General features: G+C 40.5%; 1 protein-coding gene across 1 annotated transcript in view; it reads right to left on the reverse strand.

Moving 5' to 3' along the window:
* DNAH8 (dynein axonemal heavy chain 8) overlaps nt 1–13,294 on the reverse strand; it is a 336,734-nt gene that overhangs the window by 283,587 nt on the left and 39,853 nt on the right. The window contains exon 9 of the mRNA XM_073224126.1: nt 8,585–8,698. Coding sequence (XP_073080227.1) covers nt 8,585–8,698 — 114 coding nt within the window. The remainder of the gene's footprint in view (nt 1–8,584; nt 8,699–13,294) is intronic.

Raw genomic sequence — 13,294 nt, forward strand, 5'->3', positions numbered from 1 at the left:
GTGATGGAATAAATAAAACCAGGATGAACAACAAATGATTAGTTTACTATATGTCATAGGTATAAGGTGTAACTGTGACAAAATTAAATCAATTTTATGTGGCTTATGGAAATTAACATCATTATTTTGTAGTTGACCTTGTATGCCAGAATTCATATTATATGTCTTATCTGTAGATCAAAAAGATTCTAATAAATATATGCCTAGAAGGAGTCCTTTCCACCTTCTCAATAAGGCAAGTTTATGAGTTGCCCCTAACTTCAGTGAAGAAGGCACAGGAATGGGTTAATGAGAAAAATGCCCTTCATCTGAATTTTAAACATTATTTTTTAAAAAACCTCCTTGAATGCACAGTTCTTACCTATCTAGATGCAGTATTTATTTTGTATATAAACTATATAATGGTAGATATCCCTAAAGCACAATACCAGGATGACAAAATGAATGATTAAATGTAAGAGGCATAAAACCTATCAATGAGAAATGGAAGCACAACTCCTCTGCACTTTTCCTGCTCAGATGACAATGACAACCTAAAACAGGAATTGCTGGTTGCTTTTAATGAGAATACAGAAAATGAGAAAAAAAAATTTGAAACTACAAAAATAGTGGGCATATGAGGGGGAGGCAATTATATAACTCAATGCTATTTGTACTTCAATTTCAAAAGAGAATGTTTGAAACATTCCTACAACAGAGAATGTAAAAAATTCAATAACGACAAAACAATAATAATAATAATAATAAAGTATATCCATGGCTAAAGCAACTGAACATTGTTTTAAATTACTAGGCTGAAAAGAACACCACAACTAAAAGATTTGAAAATTATATGAATTTAAAGAGGTATTTTGAACCACAAAGTTGAAATTAGTTATCTTAAAATTTACAGGTCTTGACAACAATAAAAAGCATTGTATCTTTCTTCCAAGTTTACATTTTATAATGAAAAGCTTTAAATACATAGAAAAGTACAGAGAATAGCATGAGTGCCTATACTCTTCACTAGATTTGACAAACATTAATATTTTGCTATGTTTGCTTCATCCTTTATTTTTTACATCAAGAGCTACTTGCAGGTAGTTCTTCTAGAACAAACTTTAGGTATATGTGTCTTTAATTTTTGCAACTTCAACTTTTAGGAATGATCCCAAATGCTTGTGACATGTGATAATTCTAATTTTTCTTAGATACAAATTTTAATTGCACCTGCACAGCTGGGGAATCAAGTCATTCAACTACAGAATGAGCCAAGCAACAACCATATTTCTCTGTACCATACAATTTGGTTTTCTTTACTCATGGTCATATATGCAGAAACATGTAAGAAGTAATATACAATGTTCTTACATGAAATAGATATTAGTAAGATTCCCAATAGAAGTCAAGTTGCTGATGTGTGGGTAGAAATGAATAAAGAATGAGTTTAATACAGTCATAATTCTTTGCAAACAATAATAATAGTAAGTTGTGAATAAATTGAAGCCCATCATCTCTTTATGGAATCAGTTAAAAGACTGTTTCTGAGAAGTCTTCTTTTCCTGTCTCATGGTGCTTCCTGGTTGATGATAGATTCCACATGGCAGCAAGAATTGCACCTTCCCAGGACAGCACTCTCAACGTTACATCATTCCCTCCTCACCCAAATTAAACTCCTTAGTCACCAATGCCCTCTTGGGATAAGTACAAACTGCCCCTACATATCCCTCTTTCCAAATCTAAGTAATATGGGATGTAGACTCTATTCATTTACTTGCTTCTAGGATAAAACCAACATTTACCCTGTGCCAAAGGGTAAGTCAATCAAGCCATATGGTTAACAGTGCCATGTATGAGGAGGATTTGACTATCTCTTCAAAAGTCACAATGGAAAATATTGAACGTGTGTATCGGACACTAATGCTAATGACTTTGAAAGCATTTTAAATTAGAGTATACCTTGAAGAAGAAGCATAGTGAATTGGGAAAAAAACACAACCCATAATCACAAAGACTGCTGGACTGAAATTCAGTTCCATCACTCACAGTCACAGAAATACTCAAATTCTGTTTTTTCTTAATCTTTAAAATGAGTGTATTGCATATAGAATGAAAAGGTATACAAAGTATAATGCCTACAATAAAAAGCACTGAACTTCCTGAATTGCTTCTGAAGAACAGAATACAACAGAAGTGATGGGATTGACGTCATTTGTGAGATTAGGTTACACAATGACTGTGGCTTCAAATGTGGGCATGTTCTCTCTTTTTATTTTAAGTCAAGATTATTTTATTCAGTACCAATTTCCTTTGGTTCCCTAAAACATATTTTTAAATCAGAGTTGCTATCAAATAATTAAAAGTAGTCTTTTTAATATTTAGTCCAATATTAGAAGATAATCTAATCATCTTTTTTACAGTTTTATTGAGATAAAACTGACATATAACATTGTGTAAGTTTCAGGTGTACAATATCATGGCTTAATAGACATATATATAAAAATGGTTACCAAACAGTGTTAATTAACACCTTCATCACCTAGCATAATTATCTTTGTGTGTGTGCATGGTGAGAACATTTAAGATCTACTCTCTTAGCAACTTTCAAGTATATAATATAGTATTGTTAACTATAGTCACCTTGCTATACATTAGATCTCTGGAACTTAGCCATCCTATAAATTCATCTTGTACCCACTGACCAACATCTTCCCATTTCCTCAACTCCCAGAGCCTGGTAACTAACATGCTACTGTTTCTATGAGCGCAGCTTTTTAAGATTCCTCATTGTGGGTAAAATGGCAGTATTTCCAGAATCTCTCAGCTGGCCTTAATGCGTATCTATATCAATAGGTGTGTCCAAGGGGTGGAGAAAAGTAGTCCATCTCCATATCAATAAGTGATTACATGAGGGAGTGAGAGCATATCTGAATCAGAAAGATTGGGAGGGGTCCCTTTTTGCAGCCAAGTCGTGAAAGATACAGGTGAGCAGAAGCAGACAACTGCTTGTAGGCAATAAATGAGTTGCTCCCACTTTATTTCTCCCTTTGACTGATTTCAATTTCAAAGCTAATTTGCCCTGGGCTGGGAAAATATTTTTCCCCCAGAGTTACATGTGCATAGTTGGCAGACTCTCTGAACATGAACTCTGTCTTTATGGCTATGACCCGTGGGCAGGCGGCACCTAGAGATGGTGGGAAGATACGAGGAAACCCCCCAGTGGATGGTGGGGAGGCCCCAGTGGCTGCAGCAGTGGAGGATGTGGCTTCACCTGGGAGCCCCCTATCTGTGGGGCTTCCAATTGGGGAGCCCCTAGTGGGGAATTGGTCTAGGATAAAGCACCTCTTAGATGGGTGGGGCCTTCCCCAAACTTGGGGAAGAGTGGAGACACTGGAAGCTTGTGGAATTACCCTTCTGTGAGATAGAAGACTGCTTAGGGGCTCTGAGTGGCCATGTAGCAACCAGGATTGTGGGGTGTTTGTTTCTCAAGATAGTGGAAAGAATTATTGAAGAGAAAGAGAGACTCGATAGGAGAGAGACACACTTCAGCATCACTTGAAGGAGCTGGGTGATGAACTATGGGATGCCCTTAAGAAATAGAGATAGTTATTGAGAAGACAGGTCACGCTCCTGGAAGATACATTATCAGTGAGGGAGGAGGCAACAGGAGAATCCTCATTGCAGGAGGATGTGGGGGAGGGGGAGGAAAGAGCAGTGCCTTCAGCCAGCCCCAGAGATGGTAGAGGAGCTATCAGGGGAGGATGAGGGGCTGAGGCCAAGGGCTGAACTGTTGTCAAGGCCACCACCCAAAGTACCAGCCTCTCCTATATTAAAGGTCCACCCGGTTATAATTAAGAAAATAAAAATGCAACAACTGCAGGCTCCACCCCCTGCACAGGTTGTGGAGCACTCTATGCTCCACCCCTAAACCCAGGATGAACTAATGGACATTAGCATCTGGTTTCAGCAGAAGCCGTTAGAACCTCTGCCTACATAGCTTTTGGGTCTCTGGGATATGGGGGTGGAAAACATTGTTATGTTGGGTTCGGAAATGGGTAGACTGGCTTCCCTGATGACTCAATCTTCCCTCCGGCAGCAGTTGCAACACGCCCATCACACCTCCCGGAATCAGGCACTTCTGATTAGCTGATAGCAGCATTAGGGCAGTTTGGTCTAACCAGGGTGATTTACCATACTTACCCACTAGCTGGAAAACATGCAGAGCTCCAGCAGATGTTACAGGAATTGGGCATGAAAAATATCATCTATGATATGGACCCACCAGGCCCTGATGAGGAGTTGTTCACCAAAGGAATGAGAAATCTGGTCCTCCATACATCTCTCTTTGGGTCCCTAGTGACTACTCTTGTCACCCACAGAGGGCAACCCATAAGTGAGGCTACTCGTACTTCAGCAGATCTGGGGAAGGTTGAAACAAAAAGAGCACGGAGAGAAGTATGGACTATGACTGAAGAGAGAGATGCAAAGGACCCTGTGAAGGTCTCGAGGACCCAGATGCGGGTTGATTTGATAAAGGGGTAGTGAAATAAAAAACTTTATGGGCGGCCCAATAGGATCTTGTTAGAACTGTGGCACCAATTACAGCCAGAGCAGCAGTTCCAGCCACTGAAGTCCAGCATACATGGAAGCTGGCAGCAAAGCCCCATGTCTGGCCTCTGTCCCTACAAGACTTCCTGGAGGAAAGTACTCAGGTTCCACCTGGGCCCTCATCCCCACAGTAGGGCATCGCAGTTTGACTTAGGGGGGCAAGGCCACCACCTTGGGGGATGAGGTGGGGACCACAGCCCACATGTAGAATTAGCAATTCATTGGTCCCTTGTAAATGTACAATATGTGCTGGGGATGGTGGACACAGGAGCTGAATGTTCTCTGATTTATGGCAACCCTGAGCATTTTGATGGGTACCCTGCTGTAACAAGTGCTTATGCGGTTAAAGTAATTAGAGTGAAGAAAGCCAAAATCCCATTGGGGATAAGGCATTTACTCCCAAAGGAGTATATTGTGTACATTTTTTCCATGCCTGAATATATTTTGGGGGTAGATATCCTGCAGGGCCTGTGGTTACAGACCACTACAGGTGAGCTCAGACTGAGGGTATGTGTGGTTAAGGCAGTTCTGAGGGGACATGCTAAGCACCACCTGTAGCTCTGCCTATACCTCAATGGGTGACAAATACTAAGCAGTATAAATTGCCTAGGGGGAGCACAAGGAAATTGGAGAAACTCTACAGGAGTTGAGGAAGGTGGGCACCATAAAGCCCACTCATAGTCCTTTCAATTTTCCAGTGTGGCCAGTGAAAAAGCCAGACGGCTCCTGGCATATGACTGTTGACTATAGGGAATTGAATACAGTCACACGCTCTTTGCATGCTGCTGTCCCCTCTATAGCAGCCCTTATGGACACACTAAGTCATGAACTAGGAACATATCATTACGTTGGGGACCTTGCTAATGCTTTCTTCTCTACTGATATAGCACAGGAAAGTCAGGAACAGTTTGCCTTCATGTGGGAAGGCTGCAGTGGACATTCAGTTCTTCCACAGGGATACCTCCATAGTCCCACCATTTGTCATGGACTTGTAGCCCAGGACTTGGCCACAAGGAAGAAACTGCAAATGGTGCAACGGGAAGATTACACTGATAATATTATGCTCACATCTGATTCTCTTGCAGATTTAGAATGGACAGCTCCTAGACTGCTGCAACACCTATAGGAGAAAAGATGGGCTTGAACACCACCAAGGTTCCGGAACCTGGTTTGTCTGTAAAATTCTTGGGGGTTGTCTGGTCTAGTAAAACTAAAGTTATCCCAGAAGAAGTAATAGGCAAGGTGCAGATTTCTCCTAACCCTACCGTTGTGGTAGTATTAAAAGAGTTTTTTGGTCTTTGGGGCTATTGGAGAGTGTTTATCCCACATTTGGCACCAATTTTGAAGCCCTTATACTGGTTGGTGCAAAAGGGCATCAGGTGGGACTGGGATGAAACATGTGCATCTGCTAAGCAAGCAGTCAAGGCCGTACAGGGCTTAAGTGTAATGGACTCATCAAGGCCCTGTGAGCTAGGTGTTTGTGTAATTGAAAAACAGTTATGGATGGGGCCTTTGGCAGTGGCTTGAACAGACCTGCCAAACTGTTGGATTCTGGTCACAACTATGGAAAGGAGCAGAGATCCAGTACACCTTGATAAATAAGCAACTGGCTGCTGTGTAGCATGCCTTGCTGGCTACTGAGCTCATCAGCAGAACAGCTCCAACGAAGGTAATAACCACCTATCCCATCATGGAGTGGGTGTAAAACTGGACCCAAAGGCTACGGAGTGGCATGGCACAGATGCCTACACTGGCCAAATGGGTGCATACTTAAAGCAGCATAGCATCCTATCTACTAGTCCCTTTAGTGGAGAACTCCAACACTTATTGGGGCCAGTAACATACACCAATGGAAAACAGGAAGAACTTGCTTCTGAGCCATTGGTAGCCAAGCCTCCTTATCAGGAGGGAAAAGCCCCTACACCTGAAGATGCTTAGTACACAGATGGCTCTGGTCGTGGGCAGCCCCCAAAGTGGAGGGCTGTGGCTTTCCATCCTAAGACTGAGACAATATGGATGGAGGATGGAGAGGGTAAGAAATGGGCTGAGTTGCAAGCAGTAGGCTTGTGATCACCCAGAAGCCCTCCCCTATAGTTGTCTACACTGACAGCTGGGCCATCTATCAGGGCTTGACCTAGCCACCAACATGTTACCATGCCAACTGGATGGTTGGTCACTGGGCCCTTTGAGGGCAAGAGCTGTGGCAAGACCTATGGGTCTCTGGACAGACTAAGACAGTTACCATATATCATGTGACTGGCCATTTGCCTTTGGCATCCCCAAAGAATGAAGCAGCAGAATCATTGGTCCAGGTGTGCTGACTAGAAGGAAAACTCGCCTCTGATGTGGCCCAATGGTTACATAAGCATTTAAGTTGCACGCGGTTAAAAGACAATGTGGGCTGTAGCCTGTTGGTGGGGCTTGCCATTGACCTTTGAAGAAGTCAGCAGAGCTCAGAAGGAGGAATGCCTTGTGTGCTCTAAAGGGACTTACACAGAGTCCCACGGCAACAAGGGACAATAGTAAAGCGGCCGATAACTCTCGTCAGGTAGCAGCTAGATTATATTGGGCTTCTGCCCATATCAGAAGAATATCGGTATGCCATGACTTGTGTGGATACAGCTACTGGACTGTTGGTTGTTTTTGCATGTTGTGCAGATCAGCAAACCACCAAAAGGGGCCTAGAGCATCTCTTTGCAGCCTATGGCTGGCTGTAAGTGACTGAGAGCGATCAAGGCACCCACTTTACTGGACATGCGTTACAAGGATGGGTGCAGCAATTAGGAATAAAGTGGAAGTTTCATGTACTATAAAACCCTACTGGGGCAGGCATGATAGAAAAGTACAATGGTTTGTTGAAATCTGGCCTGAAGTCAGACACCAACTGTCTATGGGGCTGGTCAGTTTACTTATGGACAGTACTATAGCGTCTGAATGAGAGGCCCTGAAAAGGAGCCCTCAGCCCTGTAGACATGTTAACGCACATTGTTGCCTCTCCTATACAACTGTATGCACAAACCAAAGAGGAGTTATTGAAGCCAGGATATGAGCAGCAGAGCAACATCCTGCTGCCAGCCCCAACTGCGTTAAACCCTGGAGACTCTGTTGAGTGTACATGGCACTGGACATTTCAACACATGGACCAGCAATGACTGGCCTTTCTGGCAGCTTGGGGAAAAGGCCTGGAAGCTGGCCTCCTTTGTCTTCCTGGAGTAAAAGCAAGGTGGCCCCCAAAGATCATGGTAGTATACCTAAAATACCCGGAAGGTAAGAGCATCTTATGGGGAAGTTTTATCTTTATGGCCAGTGCATGTACCTCCTGTAGCCCTATATATTGACCCATTTGTAACTCTCACATGGAAGGGGATGTAGGTCTGGTATACTAGACCAGGACGAGATCCCATTCCTGCCACTGTCCTATCACAGGACCACTCCCTTGCATGCATCAGACCTGATGGAAAAGATTTGCTTAAGCTGGTGTCATTAAAACATGTTTCTTAGCGCCCTTAAGGTTATTTTCATCTACAGTTCCTGTGCCCTGGACCCACCCCCTGGCTGCAGGTATCACATGATAATTGTTCTGAACTCCGCCACTCAGCCTCTCATTAAGATGAAAACACATCCCTAGCTTGACTGCAATTTTATGAGAGACCCTGAAGCAGAGGCACTCAGTTGTGCTGTTCCTGGATTCCAGACTTACAGGAACTGTGATATAATACATGTTTATTGTTTTAAGCCACTCAGTTCTGGGTTAATTTGTTATGCAGCACTGGATTACAAATATATTTGTCTTGCATAATTCACAAACAAGGTCACACTTATAATAATGCTATATATTTAAATGGGGGTTAAAATAATGTAGTTTATAACTCATTACAGGTATATAATGGTAATATATATCTTTTAAATAATTTTCTGTAGTATGTTTTTCCCAATATACATGTATTATTTTAAAATGCATTAATTTTTTAAACTTCACTTTAAAAAACATACTTACTAGATCATAGTTATAGAGAGGTTGACATACTTTTTCCAGAGTGTACAAATATCTGACATTATCTTTAGATTCATTTGCTGTATCTGTGATTCTTGCATCCAAATTACGCCAATTCTAGGAAAACAAAATGTTAAGGATTCTATGAAACACCTAAATATATCAGTGTGCTAAGGTTTAATCAAGAAATTCAAGCTGTCTTCCCTAATCATACATATACTAAAACAGGAGATCCTTAAATGTGATTGATACATCTTTTTCTTACATTATTTAAGACTTAAAGTTACTATAACCACCTTAAATAATTTACTGAAACTAAAAACTCATCCTGTTGTCAATTAACATCCCATCTGGAGACTTAAACTGGACATGCTTCTACATGGAATGACTTTCTAATATACTTATTTGTGAAATTACATTATTTTGAGTCTTCAAAACTGTGTCAAGTTATTAAAACAGAAAATTAGTCCAAGAAAATACTCCTATCAGCAAAGTAAACTTTTCACAGTCGGTACAAACATGCAGAGATGCTGAGGTAACATGACAGATTGCCTCATCCAACATATATAACAAGTGACTAACAGCCACAGTAGTAAAGAACTCCGAGACTAGAATCAGGGTATGTGATTAAGAGAGACTTATTTTATCTGTACTGCTTAAGTCTTCTACAAAAAAAAACTATTCATGCATTATTTGTTTTGTATATTTCTTAAAGAAAGAATAAACAAAAAAAAAAAAGAAAAGGACCTGGAAAGAATCAAGCAAAACTTCAATAAAGATGACCTCTAAGAAAAGAGGTGGAATAGTGGGGATGAGGTGTATGATGAGAAAAAAGCATTTTTTCTATTGACTTTCTATGTACTTCTTTACCTCAGTGAGCCTCTATTGATTTTCAATTTCAAAAACAATTGAAAAAGGGGGGCGGAGCCAGGATGGCAGCGTGAGTAGAGCAGTGGAAATCTCCTCCCAAAAACACATAGAGCCATGAAAATATAACAAAGAAAATTCTTCCTAAAATAGAGACCAGAGGACACAGGACAACATCCAGACCACATCCACACCTGCAGGAACCCAGTGCCTTGTGAAGGCGGAGAGGAAGGCCACAAACCAAGAAGAAGGGAAGCTCTTCCAGCGGTCACTTGTACCAGGTCTGCAAACTATCTCTATCACCATGAAAAGGCAAAACTACAGGCAGACAAAGATCACAGAGACAACACCTGAGAAGGAGACAGACCTAACCAGTCCTCCTGAAAAAGAATTCAAAATAAAAATCATGAACATGCTCACAGAGATGCAGAGAAAAATGCAAGAGCAATGGGATGAAGTCAAGAGGGTGATCACAGGTGTCAGGAAGGAGATCACTGAAGTGAAACAATCCCTGGAAGGATTTATAAGCAGAATGGATAAGATGCAAGAGGCCATTGAAGGAATAGAAGCCAGAGAACAGGAACGTATAGAAGCTGACATAGAGAGAGATAAAAGGATCTCCAGGAATGAAACAACAGTAAGAGAACTATGTGACCAAGCCAAAAGGAATAATATTCGTATTATAGGGGTACCAGAAGAAGAAGAAAGAGGAAAAGGGATAGAAAGTCTCTTTGAAGAAATAATTGCTGAAAACTTCCCCAAACTGGGGGAGGAAATAATCGAACAGACCATGGAAGTACACAGAACCCCCAACAGAAAGGATCCAAGGAGGACAACACCAAGACACATAGTAATTAAAATGGCAAGGATCAAGGACAAGGAAAGAGTTTTATAGGCAGCTAGCGAGAAAAAGGTCACCTATAAAGGAAAACCCATCAGGCTAACATCAGACTTCTCAACAGAAACCCTAGAGGCCAGAAGAGAATGGCATGATATACTTACTGCAATGAAACAGAAGGGCCTTGAACCAAGGATACTGTATCCAGCACGACTATCATTTAAATATGATGGTGGGATCAAACAATTCCCAGACAAGCAAAAGCTGAGGGAATTTGCTTCCCACAAACCACCTCTACAGGGCATCCTACAGGGACTGCTCTGGATGGGAGCACTCCTAAAAAGAGCACAGAACAAAACACACAACATATGAAGAATGGAGGAGGAGGAATAAGAAGGGAGAGAAGAAAAGAATCTCCAGACAGTGTATATAACAACTCAGTAAGTGAGCTAAGTTAGACAGTAAGACAATAAAGAAGCTAACCTTGAACCTTTGGTAACCACGAATCTAAAGCCTGCAATGGCAATAAGTACATATCTCTCAATAGTCACCCTAAATGTAAATGGACTGAATGCACCCATCAAAAGACACAGAGTAAGAGAATGGATAAAAAAGCAAGACCCATCTATATGCTGCTTACAAGAAACTCATCTTAAACCCAAAGACAAGCATAGACTAAAAGTCAAGGGATAGAAAAACATATTTCAGGCAAGCAACAGCGAGAAGAAAGCAGGGGTTGCAGTACGAATATCAGACAAAATAGACTTCAAAACAAAGAAAGTAACAAGAGATAAAGAAGGATACTACATAATGATAAAGGGCTCAGTCCAACAAGAGGATATAACCATTCTAAATAAATATGCACCCAATACAGGAGCACCAGCATATGTGAAGCAAATACTAACAGAACTAAAAAGGGAAATAGACTGCAATGCATTCATTTTAGGAGACTTCAACACACCACTCACCCCAAAGGATAGATCCACCGGGCAGAAAATAAGTAAGGACACACAGGCACTGAACAACACACTAGAACAGATGGACCTAATAGACATCTATAGAACTCTACATCCAAAAGCAACAGGATATACATTCTTCTCAAGTGCACATGGAACATTCTCCAGAAGAGACCACATACTAGCTCACAAAAAGAGCCTCAGTAAATTGCAAAATACTGAAATTCTACCAACCAATTTTTCAGACCACAAAGGTATAAAAGTAGAAATAAATTCTACAAAGAAAACAAAAAGGCTCACAAACACATGGAGGCTTAACAACATGCTACTAAATAATCAATGGATCAATGAACAAATCAAAATAGAGATCAAGGAATATATAGAAACAAATGACAACAACACTAAGCCCCAACTTCTGTGGGACGCAGCAAAAGCAGTCTTAAGAGGAAAGTATATAGCAATCCAGGCACACTTGAAGAAGGAAGAACAATCCCAAATGAATAGTCTAACATCACAATTATCGAAACTGGAAAAAGAAGAACAAATGAGGTCTAAAGTCAGCAGAAGGAGGGACATAATAAAGATCAGAGAAGAAATAAACAAAATTGAGAAGAATAAAACAATAGCAAAAATCAACGAAACCAAGAGCTGGTTCTTTGAGAAAATAAAATAGATAAGCCTCTAGCCAAAATTATAAAGAGAAAAAGAGAATCAACACAAATTAACATAATCAGAAATGAGAATGGAAAAATCACGACAGACTCCACAGAAATACAAAGAATTATTAAAGACTACTATGAAAACCTATATGCCAACAAGCTGGAAAACCTAGAAGAAATGGACAACTTCCTAGAAAAATACAACCTCCCAAGACTGACCAAGGAAGAAACACAAAAGTTAAACAAACCAGTTACGAGCAAAGAAATAGAAACGGTAATCAAAAAACTACCCAAGAACAAAACCCCGGAGCCGGATGAATTTACCTCGGAATTTTATCAGACACACAGAGAAGACATAATACCCATTCTCCTTAAAGTGTTCCACAAAATAGAAGAAGAGGGAATACTCCAAAACTCATTCTATGAAGCCAACATCACCCTAATACCAAAACCAGGCAAAGACCCCACCAAAAAAGAAAATTACAGACCAATATCCCTGATGAATGTAGATGCAAAAATACTCAACAAAATATTAGCAAACAGAATTCAACAGTATATCAAAAGGATCATACACCATGACCAAGTGGGGTTCATCCCAGGGATGCAAGGATGGTACAACATTCGAAAATCCATCAACATCATCCACCACATCAACAAAAAGAAAGACAAAAACCACATGATCATCTCCATAGATGCTGAAAAAGCATTTGACAAAATTCAACATCCATTCATGATAAAAACTCTCAGCAAAATGGGAATAGAGGGCAAGTACCTCAACATAATAAAGGCCATATATGATAAACCCACAGCCAGCATTATACTTAACAGCGGGAAGCTGAAAGCATTTCCTCTGAGATCGGGAACCAGACAGGGATGCCCACTCTCCCCACTGTTATTTAACATAGTACTGGAGGTCCTAGCCACGGCAATCAGACAAAACAAAGAAATACAAGGAATCCAGATTGGTAAAGAAGAAGTTAAACTGTCACTATTTGCAGATGATATGATACTGTACATAAAAAACCCTAAAGACTCCACTCCAAAACTACTAGAACTGATATCGGAATACAGCAAAGTTGCAGGATACAAAATTAACACACAGAAATCTGTAGCTTTCCTATACACTAACAATGAATCAATAGAAAGAGAAATCAGGAAAACAATTCCATTCACCATTGCATCAAAAAGAATAAAATACCTAGGAATAAACCTAACCAAAGAAGTGAAAGACTTATACTCTGAAAACTACAAGTCACTCTTAAGAGAAATTAAAAGGGACACTAATAAATGGAAACTCATCTCATGCTCATGGCTAGGAAGAATTAATATCGTCAAAATGGCCATCCTGCCCAAAGCAATATACAGATTTGATGCAATCCCTCTCAAATTACCA

The sequence above is a fragment of the Manis javanica genome, chromosome 16, assembly GCF_040802235.1.
Source record: "Manis javanica isolate MJ-LG chromosome 16, MJ_LKY, whole genome shotgun sequence".
Classification (NCBI taxonomy): domain Eukaryota; kingdom Metazoa; phylum Chordata; class Mammalia; order Pholidota; family Manidae; genus Manis; species Manis javanica.